The 21,670-nt window shown below is 40.2% G+C and overlaps 1 protein-coding gene across 3 annotated transcripts in view; it reads left to right on the plus strand.

Annotated features, from left to right (window-relative positions):
* PHACTR3 (phosphatase and actin regulator 3) overlaps positions 1–17,888 on the plus strand; it is a 111,775-nt gene extending 93,887 nt beyond the window's left edge. For 2 of the 3 annotated variants that reach the window (XM_054173546.1, XM_054173548.1), the window contains exons 9-13: positions 7,675–7,730; positions 11,820–11,881; positions 12,701–12,841; positions 14,515–14,591; positions 16,333–17,888. In XM_054173546.1, coding sequence (XP_054029521.1) covers positions 7,675–7,730; positions 11,820–11,881; positions 12,701–12,841; positions 14,515–14,591; positions 16,333–16,348 — 352 coding nt within the window. In that variant the 3' untranslated portion in view covers positions 16,349–17,888. The remainder of the gene's footprint in view (positions 1–7,674; positions 7,731–11,819; positions 11,882–12,700; positions 12,842–14,514; positions 14,592–16,332) is intronic. The other variant, XM_054173549.1, reaches the window with a different exon arrangement.
* The last annotated feature ends 3,782 nt before the right edge of the window (positions 17,889–21,670 follow it).

Here is a 21,670-nt window from a genome sequence, read left to right on the forward strand (position 1 = left end):
CCACACCCCTACAGAGTGCACAGGCCATGTCTTTGAGTTGTAGAAATCCTCATTCATTCTGTGTGCTGATAAACAGGAACACAGTTGGCAATGACAATCAGCTGATCATCTCAACCAAAAAAAAAAAAAAAGGGAAAAAAAAAAGAAGAAAAGGCAAAAGATTACAATAAAATACATGGGAATGCAGGAAAGAAGCAGGATTCAGCCCATGCTGTGAGCAGGGGCTGTGGCTCTGGCCAGCCTTGGTTAATGCTGTCCCGATGGCAAGCTGTTGGTCTAGCTCTGTGCTGAAAAATGCTGGGCTAACAATAGTGTGCACGAGAGAAACAGAAAATAGTACAACAGATGGTGATGTGCTAGCTGAAGGGAGGGATATCCCATCCTTTTGGGGATGCTATGTGGGCGAGTGACAGGCGAGAACTAGAAAGTACTAGTGTTGCCAGGGAGAGCGTTCCCAGAGAGATTCCTGTCATTTGGTGGCAGGTGTACAGTTACACATATGGTCCCAGCAGGGACTGTCTATCCCAGAAGCATTTGTAACTTTAGCAATCACTACCATTTAGTGTTGTTTTTTTCTTTAGGGATTGCATAAAGCCAAGAGAGCACTGCATTTGCCTTGATTTACTTCAGTAATTAAGAAAGCCGTCCCTTGGCACAGAGTATGCAAAGCACAACAGCATGCCCTCTCCTGTCAGGGTGTGAAGCTGCTGGGTTAGTAGGCTGACGCAGTTTGATACCACTAAGCTCTGGGGTAAATCCTTGCCGTTGCTTTATGCAGTATCTTGCAATGACAAATGTGCCTGCAGATGTTTATTTGCCACCTCACAGGGTGTGCAGATTGCCAGAAGGCCCCTTTGTATACAAATACAGGTTAGAGGGAAGAGAGAAGTGTATTCTCCAGAGCTCACACTGCATGGGGAAGATTTCAGCAGCTTGTATCCATGGCAAGAACAGCTATTCTCAAATAATTTTGCATTAAATGGGGGGTGGAGGAGAATTTACATACAGTCAGCAGAGGCAGGCTGACAAGCTATACATACCAATATCTCTTTGTCTGCTCTGTGCAAATCCAAAGCTGTGGTTTCTTCCAGTGACCCAAATCCCACAGTTGCACGTTGCAGTGGCATCTGTTGGTAGGGCCAACTGTTTGTAGGTTAAGTGGACAATATTGCAGGATCTTAACACTAGCTGTGCAACAGTGAGCAGCCAAGCTGAATTCAGGACATTCTGGGACAATTCCATCAATGTACAGTATCCCTGTTTGATGGAGTCTGAAACACAGCTAGTGCTGCAGTCCAAACTGACATGTCTTTCTGTCCTCCTGTCCCTGTTCCCTCTGACTGTACTGGCTAAAACCTCATTCCTGAGTGCCCTGGAAGTTGAGTCATGAGACTGCAGACAGTTATTTTATAGGGCTCATGGGTGGCTGGCAAGCCAGCCTCAGTCACAGTGAAGATCAAGTACTGTATTAGGCATATTTTATAAAGTTCAACCAAACTTTTATCTTCTTTTATTTTCTTTTTTTATGTTCTATTTTTTTCTTTTTGTACATATCATTACCCAATAAGCACCCAGGAGTATTGGGAGGTATTGGGAGTCTCAGTAAAGTGGCAGTCCCCACCACTAGGCTGAGATTTGCTTCCTGTCTGCTAGTGACTGACTTGCAGACTCCCTACTGCTGCTTCAAGCAGTTGCTGTCAGAGTTGATTTTAGTATCACTTCAGCAGTGGAAGATGTCTTTATTTAAAATAATACAATGGTAATACATACATAATGGGATAGAATTAAAACCCTGGGATTTATAGGATTGTGTTTGCTTGTCCTGAAGCATCACACACACAATGCTCTCAATCTGCCCAAATGTGAGATGTGTAAAATTACCCTTTATTTGTTGTTTTTTTTTGTGCTCAAATTTGACTCCTGCTTCAGAGAGAGAGAGAAAAATTAATGACAAATTCTATTGCTTTGCAATGAAACATTATTCACTGTTTTCAGTGACCTGCACAGTGTGACCCAGATCATAACCAGCATGTGGTTTCAGTAGGAAGACCCTTCAACTTACATTTTTATACACAGCCTTGAGCCCTCATCAGACTTCAGCCGAGGAGCTGCACTGAAAGTCTGCACCACTTCTACTCTTACTTGAAGAGGATGTTCTTTCAGCAGTTTTCTGACTGAGCTATTTTTAACTTGAATGTATTCCCCAAGCCAGTTCTTTGCCCAGCTGCAAGGCAAAGCAGAAGCAAGAGCAAGTGATAGCACTGCTCATGCTGACATTGCTACCACAAGAAACGCTCATCAAACTACAGACTATGAGCATGTCTTTGCCTGACTAATCAGTTGTACTTTTGTCACCCTGATGATTAAATATTTTAATTCTGTTACAAACAGGACAGATCCATTGTCTAGCAGCTCTGCTAAACCACAGAGTGGGGGAGCAGATGGATGGGAGAGGAGAAAGCTCCTTGTTCCCAAATAAGCAGTTATTATACTTACACCCCAGCGTAGGTGGGTTACTTCTAGTATATTAACCATTAGCTCAGCTAAAAATGACAACTCATATGTTGTGTTGATCCTGCAGTGTGCCACAACATCCTCCAGAAGTCCTTAACTGCATGGTGAGAGAGGTCTGAATGCAAGAACCTCCTGAAGATGGTGGAAGAATGCTTGGCACCTTCACTGAGCTTTGCATTAGGCCTTTGAACTGAGAGACAGGCTCTGCTTTCCAGCCTTGTCTGGCCGTTCTTCCTCACACAGTGAGAAAACCATGAAACCAAAGGTCAAATGCAGTAGGACTTTCACAGGTGGTGAAAACAGTGATTACTGTAAAGCCTTCTCCATTTGAATCCTCTCACATAATTAGCTCCTGCCTGTGTTGGTGTGTTTCAACCCACACAGTGCTTATCACTAACACAATGCAATAACAACCCTGTCACACGGATGGAGGTTGTTCAGGGACAGAGAGTTATGATACAAGGGTCATGCTGGGCAAGTGTGCAGTTTTTATTCCAACTGAAATCTGAATGCCATGTTGCAGGGCTTATATCACAGAAATTATAACAGTGGACAACTGTAAGTGCCTGGGAAATGAGTGACAACATAAGTAACTGAATGCTTTCTGATTTGCAGCTTTGAAAATCCAGACAGAACTAAAGGCTAAACAAAGGAATAAGATAGGTAATTAAGGCAAAATATTTGGCCTCTGCATTTATTCAGTGTCTTCTAGTGGACATGCAAAGGCAGGTTTGGTATTGAGATGCAAAAAATAGGAATATAGACACAAATATGGGGCAATTTTAAATCAGTAATGTTTTTGTATGCAACTCTCAGAATCTGCCATGCCAGCTCACCCTTTCACACTGCTCTGTAGTCTTCTACTATCAGAGAATGGCAGAGACCCTATCGTGTTGTAGGAAATGCTGGCACATCACCCAGCTACCACTTTTTACATGCTCCAGAATTACCTTGGGGTAAAAACAAGTTTGTGTCTCAGTGTCTGCCTTTCTAATTTTGTAGACTGGAGAAGGCAAGTCCCTCCTACCGAAGATTTACTACTACCCATAACTGTATATTGCAAGCAGTACTGCACTGCCACAGAGCAGTGCGTGGGTGACTCAAAGCTCTGGCACACATCCTCTTCACAGCTACTTATAGGAAGGATGAAAATAAACTTCTTGTTGAATTGAACATGATGTTCTGGTAACAGAGATGCCAATTTAAGTGGCAGAGCCTTTACCTCCTGTTGGGTAGTAGACTCAAGCTGCTTTATGGTGAGCAAGCACAAGGCACTCCCATTTCTCCTCCCTTTGCCTGGATTGGAGCTCTCCTGTGAGAGGGATCCTCCCCACCACCTCCCTTCCCAACTCTATCTGCAAAGCCACCTGTCACGAGAGACAATCAATACAATTGCTGCTGGCTACAGCACACTTACTGAAGGCTGGATTGATTGCTCACCTGTCAGCCCAGAGTCCACAGGCATATGCACGTGCCCACACACCCCTGCCTTTGTAGAAGCTTATTAGAGTCACATGGATCTAACTGAGAGACCTGAACCAGGACTCAGAAGTATGTCTTTTGGCTTCAGCTACAAATCCAAAAGAAATCCAACTTTATGAAAATCATACATACAGATACTGTGAAGCAGACTTTATGCAAAAGCATATTTGGGAAAGAAAGGAAGACATTTTGGGGACAGATAAGAAACCCCACAAACCAAGAGCACAATTTATTTCGCACTGGATTCCACTGAACGCTTGCTAGGGTCTGCTAGGCAGATGAGACTGTATAGTAAGAAAAACCAGAAAGGAAGGACTGTTTGAGATGTGGGAAGTCAGCATAGACCCAAGCACCTAGAGGTGGGCTGTACCTGTTCCAAATTTGTCTCTCATCAGCTATTTTGTGCCCACCCCTGCAAGCCCACAGCCTGTTGTGGCTTTGCTGAGATGCATTTCCCACAACGGACAAACAGACACTGCTGAGGTTAACTATGAGGACAGAGAACTTGGCAGCTTCTCCTGCTTGTAGGACACATTGATGCATTGCCCATCTGATAGTATACCCTGGGATCCTAGTGACATGCAGATCCTTAGAGTGCTGAAGATTCAGTCTCCTGTAACAGACAATTGTATCAACCCTAGTGTGATGCTGGTCCCAGTACATTCATTTCCTTGAATGTGAAGGAAACAATCTGACTGTGTGAAGTAAATATTGATCTATTGATCAGCAGTGACAGGAACATGTGAGAGTCGCTGGGCTCATGAGCATGTGACTTTGCTCCAAAGGGGAGTAGCAATTAGAGGTTTTCCCCTTGAAGCCAACTCCAGCATCTGTGCTTGTACATGTGTCAAATGTTAATTAGTAGGTCCTCAAACCAGACTCTTGCAGTGGAAAGCTGCAGCCCAGTCCACCAGCCCAGCCATCAGAGACCTCCCCACCCACAAGGCTGGTATGGGGAGGACTCGTTCTCTCCCTGGGCAGCCTGCTTGGCTACAATGAGACACTGCACAAGTACGTCAAGGGAAACAGCCAGACACGTGTAGATTTACTACCCCCCTCAGAGGCAGTCATGGACATCACTGCATTTCCATGTGCACACTATATGGAGAAAACAAGTATCTCCTGGCCATGTGCAGACTCTCTGCACCCAAGGTACTTTGAGACCAAGAATGCACATGGCCATACCTGCAGGGTGTTCTTGGGGTGAGCCACAGGTGACTGAGCTTACCTGCCATGAGAGGAGCACCACTCACCCTCAGGAGTAACACTGCAGAGACAAAGTCTTTGGCTTTGAGAGATGGCAATGTACAGATTTATCCACTTACACCTTTCTGAGGCCAAATCACTGGAGAAAACATTCTAAAGGTAATCTGAAAATACTCCCAGAACACTCCCCAAACCTCAAACAGCTGAAGAACACCTGCTGCTTGAAAATTTGTGCTTGCTTTGCACAGAACAACAATAACACAAAAACTTTGTTATTTTTCTGAACTTAAGTAGCTGTCTATGTAGTGTTGTGTGTCCCTTGCCCACCCTGGTAACTGCTTTAACATTATTCAGATTTTGGTCTGGAACATCACTGACATGTGTACAGCAAACTGTCTGAACTGTATCCAAACATCATTTACAGGGACATGACATTGGTGCCTCCAGTTCTGCTCAGTTTTCCTGAGGCAGCTGCAGTCACCTTGACTGAGGCACTGCCAGTTCATCGCTGGCATCCCTTGATTTAAGCTAATGGGGTAGCAAATTCCAGGAGTGGATCAGTGGCAGCCAAAAGGAAAATGAGGTTTTACATATTGTACCTCCATATTTTAATATATATACAAAAATAAAAAGAGAAGATAACAAAGAACATTTATATACATGTGCACTGCTTGCATAATTTCTGTTAGGCTTTTAATCCCCCAGTTTAAAAGGGGCCTCCATACAGATTCTGGGAGAATCTATAAATCTCTCATGGAAGGGCTGTAATTAAGAGTGGCTAGAGAGTGAGGCATGTGAGCAGCAGGTGGGGTGGACCTTTCATTTGCAGATAAGCTCTCTGAGTAAGTCATTCTCCCATGATTTATATTATAAAATGCACATTAATCTCTTTCAAACAAAACCTAGCCAGAGTTGTATAATTTCTGAGACAATACAGGGAAATGAGGGAGGAGGAAGGAGTCCAAGGGTAACAGGAATTGAAAATACATGGTTAAAGCCTTCAGCAGGGCATTTCGGCATCATTCCTGTTTCAGTTTGGATTATTCCACTGCTGACCCATTACTCCAAAGAGAAATCCAGAGACCAGGAGAAGTACATCAGGTGATGCAATATTAGGTAGAAAGAATGAGAGGCTGTAAGCAGAAGAGTTTCTCATCTTAAGTTTTCTGTGGGTGTAAATCTGGTAGAGTAGTTGTGATGCATTCCTGCTGCCAGAGATGAGAGCTTTCCCAGTGATCTCAGGGAAATTAGTTTTAAAAGGATAAGGACTTGCAATCATATATTGGGCTGCTGTTCTGACAACTTATGAATAGAGAGCTGATTTTGAAGGTATATTTGGCAAGGCTTATAAAGCAAGGAAAAATGAATCAGTTACTTTTACCAGTTCCTTTGCAGTCTGTTAACAATTCTCTCATTTTTTCTCATCTCTTTTGTATTTGATAAGACGTCGATCTTGTTCTAGCATCACTTGATAATCATTCCTTTATTCCCTATAAAGGGATAACTACTGCAGCAGTGGTTTGCAGTGTGGTCTCTGCTCTGAGTATTTCTTTGTCTCTGTAACTTCATCTCTGGCTTGGCAACATCTGCTGAAAAGGAGACGATGAGAATTGTTAATGTTGCCAGAAGGCAAGCCAGAAATCATCGTAAACTCTTTCCGATCTGCTTGCTAGATGATTACTTGAAAGCAAGCAAATGCAGCCTCTGTGTGTGTGTGTGCGTGCCTAGGGGAGGGGTTCAGTTACCTGAGATTCTCTGCAGACATTACCAGTGTCTCCTGGGGAAGTCTCATTTAGTATGCAGAATAAAATCGCTGTGGCACTGATCATATGATTTGAAGACTCAATCCTGAAGCAGCACTACTGAAAAGGGGAGGTGAAACTGCACAAGACACTCCGTTCAGACAGCATGAGGCTGTGAGCAGCACACGAATTTTATTCAGCAGGCAGGAGAAGAGCTGCTGGATTGGTCTGTTAGATGTGTAGTCAGGAGACCACGGGAAAGCTTTATTTCTGGCAAGTCTGCGGTTTGTCAGGGTGCACCATCGGTGTTACTAGAGAAAAGGAAGCTGGCTACTGCGTGACAACAAAAGGTAGAGACATTGATAGCTACAGAAGAACTGATTTGATAACCACCTTAAATACCCTCTCAAGAGTAAATTTAACCATTGGAGAGCACTGGTTCCAAATGACTGTCTGGAAAGTATAGTGAAAAGGATGCACAATCTGTGGAAGTGTTTCACTGACAGCAGAGCAAACTAGAGGAGAACTTCTACCTGCATTGCTGACTTTTGGGAAAAATAATACAAGGAAGCATCCTGGTGCCAGGAGTCTTGTATATTTTTCTTCCCGAGTTTTGGAGAGGGATTGTGTAGTCCCCTCCCTAAGGAAAACACCAACCAGAACTCAGAATACTGCAGACTTTCCAAGAAACAGGCATGGTACAAAATGTGATTTTGGTGTTTTTCCGCAGGCGACTCAGCCAAAGACCTGCTGTTGAGGAGCTCGAAAGAAGAAATATCCTTAAACGTGAGTATTTTCGGTGTGGTTGCTGAAACCTGGGGCTGCAGTTGTGGAACATAATATTTTTAAATAAATCCATTACTTGGGATTATTTTCTGTACCTGAAACTTTTTTTACGTCTCATGGGTTTGAAATCCTGCAGGAAGCATTGTTTACTGCTTGATAAAGGCAAGCAATTTAGTAGAGAAAAGAATGACCTGTCCAGATTTAGGCTTTCCAACAATTATCATTCTGATTACACTGGTATGGATGTCTAGGAGGGGATTACCATCTTAGTGTCACACAGCGTAGTGACAATTGGACTGTCATTTGTCATGGCAAACTGGGCACTAGCCACCAAGGCTAAAATGGATGGAGAAAGGATCTTTGCAGAGATGTGATTCTTTGAGCAAGTTCTGACAAATTAGAGTTATTAGGGGACTGTTATAAAGGCTGCCCCAGGGAAATATTCTCAGCATCTCTCAAATAGATGTAAGGCAGAAACTTGCAAGTCTGGCCAAAGATTGGTGTTCTGACCTGGGGATCTAACCAGTGATGAGCAAAATCACTTTCCTTACAACTGCTGGAAATCCTCTGAGTTCGGGGAAGGTGAGAGAGAACTTTGACTGTGTCTCCATTATGGGTCTCAGACAAGAGAAAAAAGGAGGCCATTTGCTCAAAGTAGTCTGCTGTTGGTATTTTCATCATCTGTTTAGTGTTGAAAGGCAGAAAGCAGATTGCTGTTAACAATAGTTTGTTTCTCATTAAACAAGCACAAAATACAAAGCCACAGAAGCTTATGTCATACAAGTAATGCTGCCTATGCTATTTAATGTATCATTAGTTATTAATGTGGTTGCAATTCGCTAGGGGAAAAAAAAGTTACCTACAGTTCATTACCTACAATTTAATGTCTCAGAACTTTCTTATTAGTTCATAGAAAAAAGCTTGTGGTCTTGCCATTGAAGTTACTGGGGATTTCATTTCAGTTTTAACACAAAGGGATTCCACTTACATTTATCAGTATTTTTAGTCCTGTTCCAATGCATACATCACATATGGTAAAATTAGATATATCTAACATGTGCAGAGCAAAACGAGAAGCAAGATCTGTTCTTTGCAAATGTGACTGTCTGGACTTGGCCTAACTTCACCAGTTGCCTAGCACAACAGACAAGAGCAGTAACCCAAGATTCTGAAATATGCAGGGCCATATTTTCAAGAGTTAGTGCCTTAAGAGCTCTGAAAATCTGTTCCTTTGGGTTTTTTCCTGGCTGAGGAAGAGATGATCTTTACTGAAAAAATCTGTTCCTGTATGTTTACTTTTTGAAGTGTACTGGTTACATCCTTAATCTGGGTTAAACTGACCAGCTTTAATAATAAAAAGTTTGAATACATTCATATAATGAGCTTAGAGAGAGATAAAGCAGAAAGAAGATAAAGCAGAATTAAAGATATTTCCTGAATGCCAGCTAAACATACTGGTCTAGATTTGTATCTCATTTAAAGAGCTCCCAGCATGGAGCAAATGTATTGACTTCAGCTCAGTTGCTCAGGCTTTACACAGGTTCAGCTGAGATCAGAACCACTTCTATTTTATTTATCTCTTCTATTATATGAAAAGCTATGTGTCTTGTGCCGAGCTGAGGTCATCACTTAGCTGTGCCAGTTGCAAAAGGCTGGACAGATGCAACAACTCTAGTCTCAGCTGTGAGTGAATTTGGAAATTATTAAAGTCTCCTTTCATTAACAGGGCCAGAAACGTTTTCATTAGGGAATTTAAAATCACCTGGATTGGGTCTGACATGCAGAGCTGTAGCTGTACCAGTGCCCTTCAGTGAAATCACTACAAGCTCCTTTAGACTGTAAGGGTTTGTACAGTTGCATCAGAAGTTTCCTGATGTCTTTGATGTTCCTCATACATACTGCAAATGGAAGCAATCCCACCCCCAAAGCTGTGTTAAGGACCAATAACTCGTATTTGTCCAACTCTGTCAAAATGAGAAGCATATTGCAAGTGCCTAAGTGCAACTCCTCTGTTAATTTAAAACAAATCTTGGTAAGATGAAAAAAAAAAAAAAAAGTGACTTCTTACCTCCCTTAGGGTGATGTTTCTGAGATAGAAAACTAATAGAATGCAAACTTAGATCAACAACATTGTATGAAAATGCTGGCTTTAAGTCCTTCAACTGTGGAAACACTGCTGGTTTACCAGAAAGCGTGACTAAAATTGTGACCCAGGCATTAACATGTTCTTCCTGTATTCAGCAGAAAGCTGCTGCTCCCATTCAAGAAAGCAGTCTCTCTTAAAGCGCACTGTACAGTCCCTGGCTCATTCTGAACACAATTGTTCTAGAGTCATGCACAGTGGAGAGCTCCCTGAAGAACTCAGAGAGCAGCGAAATGAATTACAGTATTGCACATGCCACTTCATACTTGGGAGTGTCTCTCCACTGAGATTTATGAAGCCAGCCCTCACTAATGAATGGATCTAAGTGCAGAGGGATGCTGCTGGGAGAAATCTCTCTGGCTGGTCTGTAATAAGGCCTGAGTTTTACAGTACCCTTGCTAGCATTTCCCATCACAGCTTGGTTTATTTTTTTTCTAAAAGAAATCTTTTATTTCTTCAAGCTGGGAATAAGTACTGAAGCTGAGTGAATGTCTCACAGAAATGGGTCACAACACACATTCAGTACATTTGGAGAAGTGTTCTTTATCAGAAATGTGTGTTTGGGGCTGTGCTTTGGGAATTCTCTCAGTGCATATCACAGTCATATCTTCAAAAGGCACCATGCCACAGAAAATTCTTTGATCAAAAAACAAGCAGATAGGAGTATCTAAAGGGGTGAATTAAAACTGAATAAAGCATTAGTACCTTCTCACAGGTATCCCCACACCTTAGAATACACTCTGCTTTTTAAAGCCTGTTCTCTTTTTAAACATTCCAGTTTTAAATAGCTGCTCATCCCTGCCAGCACTAAATTTAGCTGTCCTATTCTCTGCTACATTTGTGTCCCTTGCCACCAAACTGTAATATAGCACACTAGAGCATTTTAGATTAATTTGATTTACATTTCTACTATAACCAGTTGTAGCTACCCACAATTCTGTATTTTAAATTATGCATTTCAATGTGATCTAATGAGCATAAAAAGAAAGGAGAAGAATGCTTCATTACTAAAAATAGCATCTGGGAAACCCATCTGCAGTGCTGCTGCTTTTTTTGAGGCATATTAAAAATCAAGTGTGTGCTTTAACACTGGAAATACCTCATGCAAATGATGTAATAAAATATCACAGTAGTACCTAGAGGATCTCAGAATGGTTAAACATTTTTCTCTAGGTCTCAAGCTTTGTTCAGGTCATAGGCTCATGCCTTAATTTAGTAACAGATAGTACTAGAAATAGCAACGCCATTAACTGGTTTCCCAAGGCAAGGGCTGCATTTCTCACAGTGTTACAGCACTCCACGCTATTTTTAGCTCCAGTGTGTAGGAGTTATCACGGCTTGAATGTCAATAGGCACAACACACAGGAAAGCTGCTTAGGTTAGAACAGAACGCTACAAGAGAAAACCCCACGAGGGTGAAGAGGTTCTAATGTCAGTGGCATAGCGTGAATAGCAGAAGGAAAAAACCCCATCCAAGTCAGAGATAACTACTGTCAGTGTGACCATCTAAAGGTGCAGCCTGAGAATAAGATCATGCTGGAAAGACCATAGTTTCCCTGGAGCAGCTGCAAGAAGTCTTTCCAGCAGCTAAACAGCAATGAATGGCTCCAGCAATATGCAGACATAAAAATGGTGATTACCTACAGAATATTTTTGCTCTCCTTCTAAAATTTATCACTTGGACAATTTTTTGGTTGCTTGTTGTTTTATTAGATCCTTTTTTGGGGTTTAGAGCACAGGAAAAGCTGACACTGGCACCAGTATGTTACGGAGAAGTAACTACAGATTCTCATAGAGGACCAGAGAGATGTGCTGAGCTAACAAAACACAAAACTAAGAACTAGCTACTATTTCTGTGCTCTAATTTGTATTGCCTGGAGCTTTGGAAAACACCAGTACTCCTCATGAGTAAAGTCACCATTTTTTCCTTTCTATATTCTCCACAGAACGAAATGATCAAACAGAACAGGAAGAAAGAAGGGAAATAAAACAGAGACTGACAAGAAAGGTAAAATATTTCAATACCTTCTATTAGTGTTTAGAAATGTAGCAAAGGTAACATGACATCAACCAGTCAGGGACACAGTGGTGTCTTAGCAATGTGAATTATAAAAACCATCTACCTTATCTCAGCTACATGAAACTTAGTGTAATATTTACACATAAGCTTAATCAGAATATGGCTTTTTGCTTGCACACTGCAGATTTTCCAACTGTATTGCTAGAAAAGGACTACATCATTCTGTATAGCAATCAGCAGAGCCGACTCCCTGCTGAGCACCAGGTGTGCTCCCACAGTACATTTCTCTTTGCTTTTAAGGTGTTCTCAGAATCAGAACTCCACTGTGTTACTGTTGTTCCTAGGAATCCTTATTGGAATTCTAAGCCAAATATGGTCATAACTTGTTAAAGACAAATTGAAATTCTTACAGGGGATCTAGTCCTGAAAACCTTACACAGACTATCTGCTGCTGACTGCAGTAGAAAAGCTCTGCAGCATACACTGCTCTACAGAGATTATAATACATTCATTGCAATTCCTGTACAGCCTGTTAAATGCATTTGCCCAGGTTAAAATATCTTCCTTTTTTTGTTCATTATAAATCCACTCTGCTGTAGCCCACCACTCCATTTCAGCCATGATCACTCACCTGCCAGTTCTCTGCTGGGATGGTTCTTTCTCTGGAATTTCCAGGGGTTAGGTTTTTTTTAATTCTAGATACAGAAGTGCACCTTGAGCTAAGGGTGGGAAGCAGAAAATGTTTCACATTTTATTGGTATGTTTGTTACTAACTCTGGCTTTATTTTGCAAAACTTTTTAATACAGCTTAACCAGAGACCTACAGTTGATGAACTGAGAGACAGAAAAATCCTGATTCGATTCAGTGATTACGTGGAAGTGGCAAAAGCACAGGACTACGACAGACGAGCAGATAAACCATGGACAAGACTATCAGCAGCAGATAAGGTACTGACATAATTGCAGTTGCATATTGCTGCTTTCTGCCTGCTTTGTCCATACATCAGATTCTACAAAGACACTTAACCTCTGGGGCATTTAATCTCTGTAAAAGTTACTATTATTTTTATGCTAAAAGCACACTGCCCAATGCAGATGGTCATAAACCAATGCCATTTATAGAAATGCTGCCTTCTACTAGAAAGGAAAAAAAGGAAAAGAAGAAGAGGTGGACACAATCTTTCTCAGTGCTTTAGGACTGCAACTCAAAAACATTTTCAGCCAAAGCAGTATTAACATTTATCCTCAGACTGGAAGTTTTGTGCCAAACGTGCAAATATCCCCCACTAGGTTTCTAAACATGCAACTATTTCCTTCCTCGTTTCCTGTGAGTGTCCAAGGAGTCACTTGATCCTACGTTTTCATGAGCACAAACTCTCAGTTTTGTTCCACCCCGTACCTGCTACACAGCTGCTTTACATCCTGATTCAACTTTCACTTAAGTAGTAAGAAAAATAGCTCAGCATGATTCCAGGGAGAAGAGTTGCTGAATAAGCTTCGAAACTTTAGGGCTGCAGCAAACAGAAAAGGCAGAAGTGCTGAAATAATTACTGGGTGAAATGACAAATACAGAATCATTACTTACTGATTTGGTTTGAGACATAGAGAACAAATAATTCATTCTGCATTAACAAATAGTTTTAGAGGCCTTACCTGGGAGAAGAACACTGTATTTCTACAACAGTAGCTATTCTCTTGACCTCACTAAAATGGTGAATAAGCTATTAGATACTAATCAATGGCATTAACTATTTGTTTTGCATGTACTGGGTATTAAAATAAGTTTTTCTCTAGATTTACTGGTTTTATATCATTACTCAGGCAAGTTTATAAGCTTAAGAAGAAAAAGTCAGAGTCCAAATGTATATACTGGTGATGCAGTCAGGAATTCAGGATCAGGAGTTTGACCGTATCTTTGTGGCTGAAAATTTTGCCTTTGAGTAGACAAAGACATTATTTTTCCCAATTATTCTTCTAATAAGCTAAATCTCCAACATAAAACATGAGGCACAAGCCTCATTGGAGGTGGCTAAACTACACCAAGAATCTATAAAAGCACTAAGATGATCCAGTTTGCTCACAGTTCCCATTGAAACAAAAGAACGCTGTAATTGTTTTAGTCTGAAATTTCATTGTATTAAGCACTAAAAGAGAACAATTTGCTTCATTGCAGACTGTGTGTAATCCTCTGGCTACAGGTGACAGCACAGTTTGGACTGATATTTGCAAGTTGTGACAAGCCCGATTTTTTAAATGTCACACCTTGAAATCCCATAGCAGTCACTTGATCAGCTGATCAATTTCTTAGCAACTTCTGTTAATCTTTAATAAATTTTAAGTGGAATCCTATTAAAAGTGAGACAATAAGCACAGTGGTTTTATTCTCCTGCTAGAATTGCTTCAGACAGAAATGCCCCTGTCAGCAATCAGTACTGAATGACAGGAAGGATCATATCACCAGTCAGTACAACCTAGAAATTTATCACCTCTGCTGGCTGAGTAGCCTTTGCTGTAGCCAGTACCTGTTCTTTCTGCTTTAGAAAACTCTTGTTCTGCTCTGCAGTCTGGTGGTTTACAATGCTTGTAAATACAAAATCACCTGTTAACTTTCTGTTTTCCAGGCAGCAATTCGGAAAGAGCTAAATGAATACAAAAGCAATGAAATGGAGGTACATGCCTCAAGCAAACACTTGACAAGGTCAGTTTTCCAGCTGTTTATTTCTACTGCTTGCTAATAACAGTCTGCTTGAGTCCCAGATCTGTGGATTTTGCTTTCACATGGCAGATGTGGGAGAAGAATATGCAAAGGAAACTTTGTTTTTTAAAAAGCATCAGCTACAACAAAATATTAAATGTAGGATATAACCCAGTCTTCTTAAAAAGTCAAAACCCAACTTAAGACACTACATAAAGATTTAGGAAATTAAATGTACTTGAGTGTGCATCCTCCTTATTCCAAACATTTCAATGTCCCTACTGAAAAATATCCCATTCTATACAGCCTGGCAAGCCATCCATAAGCCCAGAGATAGACACATGTTCTCAGCAGATTCAGCCTCAGTATCCCTTGAATGTTGGTCCAGATGCTATTGCAAGAGTGCAATCCCCCCAAGCACATTTGATGGCTGTCCGGCAGGTCAAGAGGGATAACTGGTTTGGACTCCTGTCACTCTCTCAGTGACTAGGCCAATGTGAGCCTAGGCAATCTCATGCTTGGTTCACATGCCGGCACTGCTGACAGGTACTATGTTTAAACATGCATGAAAACATTCATTTCCCTTTTCTTAGTGGGCAAAAATGTGAGGCTGATTTCAGTGTCACTGTTACTTACAAAAAGACATTGTTAGCAAGGGGAAAATTTGAACTAGCAATCAGTTAGTTCCTACAATTTGTTAGGTCTCTTGAGCATGTCCTATTGCTCTTAAACACACAATGCTGGGAGTTGCTGGGGGCACAGTGTACCTTTGCCATGGCTGCAAGCATCCTCAGGTGTGCTTGCTGCTAAAATAAGCAGCCTAACACAGTATGAAGGAACTTGGTGTACAGTCTCATGTTCTGGAACTTGGGATGACTCCCAGCTTAACTGAGCTTTGGAAGCTCAATGAAAAGATGGTCTAGGAAAATAAATACTTGAGTCATAAATGCACTATCCATATAATTCCAGATGGTTAATGAAGTTTTTAGAGCTCTTTTAACATTACAGGACTCAGACTCGGTATCTATGGCAAGGCATTGCAGCACTGATAGAATGAAATACAGGAAAAAACAAATGGGATGGCAGTGGTTTAAGTCTGAAAGTGAGGTACAAGTCCTCTAATTGAGGCTACCTGGGGAGTTTAAGTAGATTACAATGATGTGTTCTGAAATCTGTTTAGAATATTAGGACTAAACAGGCTTACAATTTACAATTAGTGCTAAGGCATTACAAATGATTGGGACTTTAATTACATAACTCAGCCAAAAGAACAAGCCTACAGAGCAGGAGTAAATTACAGACAGACTCAGAGGACTATTGTGCATTAAACCAACACAATGTCCTCATATTTTCCAAAACATCAGCCCAGTATTGCACATTGCTTAGCTCTTACAAAATCACAAGTTTACTGCACAATAAAGACTATTTCTACCAATCACAAACTGTAGCTTAATTCCTAAAAGGGAAAAACCCAAACAACCAGACACCCAAAATCGACCTGTATTTTTGCTTGCACTCCCAAATTCCTGCAAACTGGTTAAACTACAAATGCAGTTCATACTTGCATACTTGTAGAAAGGTGTAGGTGAAAAATAAAGTCATTTATATTGCTCAATACCATTACTGTACCTTTAAAGAGAATGAATACTCAATTTCTTTGTCTAACATAGAATTTTATAGAATTATAGATGTTTGCTTCTTGTAATTTCCAAGTGGCATGAGAAATGTCTCTTATTTCTCCTAGATTTCACAGGCCATAGAAATTTTCTTCTGAGAAGAATCCGTCTTTACTTTTTGATACTGCTGTTGGACACACATCAGGGAATATCTGAGTCTTTCCCTAACGTTCAGTCCGGGACACCTTGATGTTTATGTGAAAGGACTCTGCAGATGAAGCCTCTGCAGCACTTACATGCAGAAGGAAACAGCAGAGATGTACTTTGCTCGGAAGTCAGAAGAGCAGTGGCCTGCAGAGTGAGACGATCTGCTGAAAAAGACTGAAGTAAAGCTACTTGAAAGAACCTACTGCTCTCCTTTAACACTCCTTTTAAACTGTTTTGCAGCCTATGTTGGAAAAGGAGATGTGCATGTACAGGCTTTACCATTCCAAGGCCTCTGACATAATGGACATGACGCACCGTCATTCAGTATTACATTGACAAGACATTTTGAACTTACCACAATTAGTTTGTAAAACACTTAAGTTCATGTTCTAAAAACTAATGTATTATAATTTCATTCTTTTTTATATAATGTCTAACAGAATCACAGCTGCAAGCATTTTTGATTCCTGTTACTTTTGTTCTTTAATTAAATGACTACTTATTGCAGGAAATGAACATGTTTCCTAAAGCTTTTTTTTTTGACCCAGGGACAGTTGGGACAAGATTACAGTTATTGTGCACCAGATCATATCAATTCTTTAACCAACCTTCAAAAGGAGGATCTTAATTAAGGTCTTTCATCTTGTGGAATGTTTCAGACCAGTTCCAAACAGTGTACCATGATTGTCATTCTTCACTAGTCGAGGTTTTGGCCCTCTGAAGAATGACAAGTTCACTGGTACTCTCATTCAGAGTTACCGAACTGGACAACTGGAGACTGAAATGTAACAATGTACTTTGCAAAACAAATTATTTTAATGCTTTCTTGACAGCAAGAAGAAAACTGTTACTAAACATTAATAGTAGAACTGGTTGAGAAAACTGTAAAGCCAGACATTCTAATAATGCGTGATGCCCAAGAGCATCTGAGAATTCAACTCAAAATACTATAAGGAAAAACGTAAGAGAAACTAATACAGTGATAACTGGCAAGCATGCCTGATGAGAGCAACAAAGTGGTGCATACACACACCAGATGAGAATTTCTTTGCAAGAGTTTAAAGCGCTTTCCTGTCAGGAAGTCACTCAATGCTAAAACCTTGAAAGAAGCACTCTCCATTTTGTAGCTCCATTGAGATTATCGCCATGAAATGTGAACACAATAAAGATAACATGGTATGTAAAATTGTTTGTATAGACTACTACTAAACTGCTGCAAGATGGTGACTCTAGTCAACACAAAGAGTGGATGGACCAACTGGCAGTCCCCTCCTGCTGCTCAGCATGGGGATCAGGTAACACGGATACAGCGCTAGTCTTTATCTAAACTAACATGTAAGAATGGAAGGTAAGACAGAGCGCAATACTTAAAATACATCTGCATGGGCGATGCTAGAAGAAATGGAGGAACCAGGGGCAGTGCCCAGGACCAATGAGACATGCCAGCTTCATTGTAGCTAGCTCTGATTTTGTACAACTTTATAATGTTTGACTTACGTGACTGGCAACTGAAGACTTGACTTACCCAATTAATTGACCCAAAGATCTTTCCTCTATTTATTGCGATTTTACAACTTGCTGGCTTTTCACAGAAATATGTAACATTATAGCTAGCCTTTAAATATGCTGTAAACTCTATCTATAGTTCTAATTTTATTGTTAATAAAACACTCTTAATTCTAGACAACAACATAACAGTAGCTCAGGTATACTATACAGAAAAGGGAGAAAAGTTTCTTCAGCAGAAGAACCATTCTTAGTCTGAGAACAGCAGATAACTCACAGTTAACTACAAACCTAACAATCAGTGAAAATACCACTCTAGTTAGCAGCAAGGCACACTTTCACTGGTAATAAAAGCATTGAATAAAACATTTAAATGATAGTGAAAATATAATGAAAAGTAGCTTTTCAAATTTCAGCCAATGCCTGTGAACTGTATTAGTAACGTGACTTAGCCATCTTGTAGCGATGCAGCAGCATACTTCACTTCTTCCCCATGTTCTGAGCATTCCTTCTATCACACACATCCAGCCTTTCTTCTGCTTCAGTCTGGGAAGAGACAGAAAGTTGCGACTTCAGAGCCCACACAATGACTGTCAGCTAACTACTGTCAGCTTACTGGTGGACAAGTCTTTCAAGCTGTTTTGAGGCTGCAAGCATTCAGGGGACCATATGTAGTTGTGGGTTACTGTTGGAACTTAGCACCCACTGAAGGCATGTTTAGCTTTGGGAAGCTCCTCTTGTGCTACTGCCTCCCAATGGAAAACAAAACGAAACAGGCCTGCAGTGCATAATTCCTATCACTTCATTCAGGTGTCTGCTTTGGGTGACTTCTGGGCTTTCCCATCCACAAACTGGAAAGCAATCTCCCTCTGCTGAACTTTGGCTTTCCAAATAATCCCGTGTGGTATGCTTCACAGCTGTTCAATTTGATTGTACCTGCTCAGAGTTCAGAAGTTAATGTGATAAGAGCTGGACTGGAAAATTTTTTACTTCTATTTTATCATGAGTCCTCACTACAGCAATTGTGTTGTGTTTCCAATATCCACTAACTGTAAGAAAAGACTCTGGGCTTTGCAGTACACTTTTTAAAGCCCTGCACAGTCAAAAATAGAAAAATACTGTTTCATAGACAGATAAAATTTAGATCAGTAAAACAAAATTTCACATCTCATGAGGTCCATCTAGTGGAGATGACAGTGATTGCAGGCACAAATATAATCCAAACAAGACAGGGAAATTAAAAATAGGAAGTACAGTATGGAGTGGACCAAATACTTTACTGGCAATTTCAATATAATAATTTCTAGAGTCAGACTTGTGTTTTTAAAGTTAATTCATAAGATATTTCTTTAATTCTCATCCAAGAACACCAGCTCTCTGTGCACATTGGACAGAAATCTATCACAAGAAGCTGTTTTTCCACAGATGGTATTTCCAATAAGGATCAAGTAAGTATTTTTCACAAAATCATAGATTAGTTTATGCTGGTAAGAGCCTAAGTCCTTCCCCAAGGTCACTGGGTCCTACTCCCTGCTCTGAGTGAGGCAAATGCTGAAATGACAATGGGCTGCTCAGTAAGTGCTGAGTTCAGGCTGCAGTCTGTAAGTAAGGACTTTTTTCCTCTAATTTAAAGATGATTATTATACAGAAGGAATTTAGAAATCAACACATTTCTAAAAGTTTTCTACCTTTACCTTAAAAGTAAATTTTAAAGCACTCAATTTTTCTCTGAAAACAAGCTTTAGGAAACAGTTACTCTTAGAAATACTGAAGGACAAATCAAAGATATGAGAAGCACCTGTAAGGCAGATTGCACAGGCAAACCCAGCTAATAAAAGACAACTCATTAAGTATCACCAAAGATACAGACAGTGGTAAAGCTCAGCAGAGAACTTCTGCTAGATAAATACTTTGAAAAAATGGTTGGTGAGCTCGAAAGAATTCAGATCAACACGAAACCGTAATACCCAAACAACAGCTAACAATTTAAGATTAGGAAAGCAAATCTATCAGACTGATTAAGTCATATTAGTCAATAATTACATCATTATGCCCTAAAAGCTGCATTCGGAACTAACTGGAATGAGTTTGAGAGATACAGACTGAATGGCTTCAGAAACACATGAGAAAAAACAATAAAGAGCACTGCTGTAAGTAAAGTTCTGTGTTGATAGGAAAAGCAGTGTTAGGGATTGTAGAAGCTGAGGAAAACCAGGAGTTCAGAGGGTAGAGGAGATAACAGAAATGACAGAAGTGTGTATGATGTTAAAGACAACCGAAGGACACAGTAAGAGGTATAATGGGATGAAAAATAAGGGCTATAATGCAATTAAGTTGTGAAAAACTGTTACCCCCAAACAATATATGAGACCTCTATTGGTCATACCAGCTCCAGCATGTAACCACTTCAGCCGTGCTCCAGAAGCTGTGAAGTTGTGTAAGTGCTGGGCTAAGTGAGCTCAGGCTCCTGAGGTGCTCAGGATGTTAATATGAAGTGTTCCATGGTAAAGAGGCAGCTGTGCATGTGGTAATGGGGACAACCCCAGAAGAACAGACTGGGGGGGATTTGACCAGACCTCTGAAGATCATTTAGTTCAGGTGACCCTGCTTTAGCAGGAAACTTGGAGTAGGTTGCCCAGGATTGCAATGTCCAGTTGGGTTTGGAAGGTCTGCAGAGAAGAACCTCTCTGGGCAGTCTGCTCCAGTGCTCTGGCACCCACACAAAGGTTTTCCTTATGTTTAGGTGGAAAAGTGAAAACATCTCCATTCTCTGAGTTACTCTACAGCTGTTACCTCTTCATAGGCTCTAAGTTTTAACTCCCCACTTTTAAAGAGAACATAAAAGTAAAATATGAAAGGTATTGTTCTTAGCCTGAAAAGTTTGCAGTATACCCATGCAGGATTGAAATATGAAAGAGATTAAAAGGTTGCTAAGAAACTAAAGTCTTTTGTTTTATTAGAAAGTAAGGTAGTCTTTGTGTTTAATTTAAAAGCAAATTGACATAAATTAGCTTAGAAATTGCTCATCATAAATATTCAGAAGAAACCTTCTAGCTGATATGTGGCAACAAAGGAGAAACAAATTGTAAGTCACTAGAAATCTAGGCATGTAGAATAGATTGTATTAGTATATAAGATGCACTTCTGAGCTGCTAATAGCAGACCCACTTGGTGCCTGTTTTACACAAAATATACCTGTAATGGTTTTGACTGATGTGCAAATATGTATTAGTGATTTAAAGCAATGTCATCACTTTTGTAAAGAAAAAGACAGACAACATATATTTTTCTTGAAATATTTAATATAACTATTTGTAACAGTTCAACTACAAGTGTTGATAGAGTTTTCTCTTAGAAACTCCCATTGAAGTTCAACACCATAGACAAACAGGACTGAGATCAAAACATGTGATTTAATTCCTAGATAATTTCTGACTGGATCAGACAAAAGGGGTATTCTGTACACACACAGACATAAAGCATAGAATCTAAGCAAAAGTCAAAGATATTTCTCTGAAACTTAAAGAACCTATACAAATTGTTAAAGACTTCTTAAAAAATAGCATGTGCTAAAAATCCAAAGATTTACATACTGCATTTTAGCAGAGTCAGCAAAATAATTCCAAATTTCTCACATAGAAGAAGTCTTACCCACAAAGATTTTAGCAGTATTAAATGATCTCATTACAGTATTTATTTTCCTGAAGTGTAGGAAAAAAAAAAAAAGTAGTGGACAAATTTTTATACTATAAA

The sequence above is a fragment of the Dryobates pubescens genome, chromosome 26, assembly GCF_014839835.1.
Source record: "Dryobates pubescens isolate bDryPub1 chromosome 26, bDryPub1.pri, whole genome shotgun sequence".
NCBI classification, from domain to species: domain Eukaryota; kingdom Metazoa; phylum Chordata; class Aves; order Piciformes; family Picidae; genus Dryobates; species Dryobates pubescens.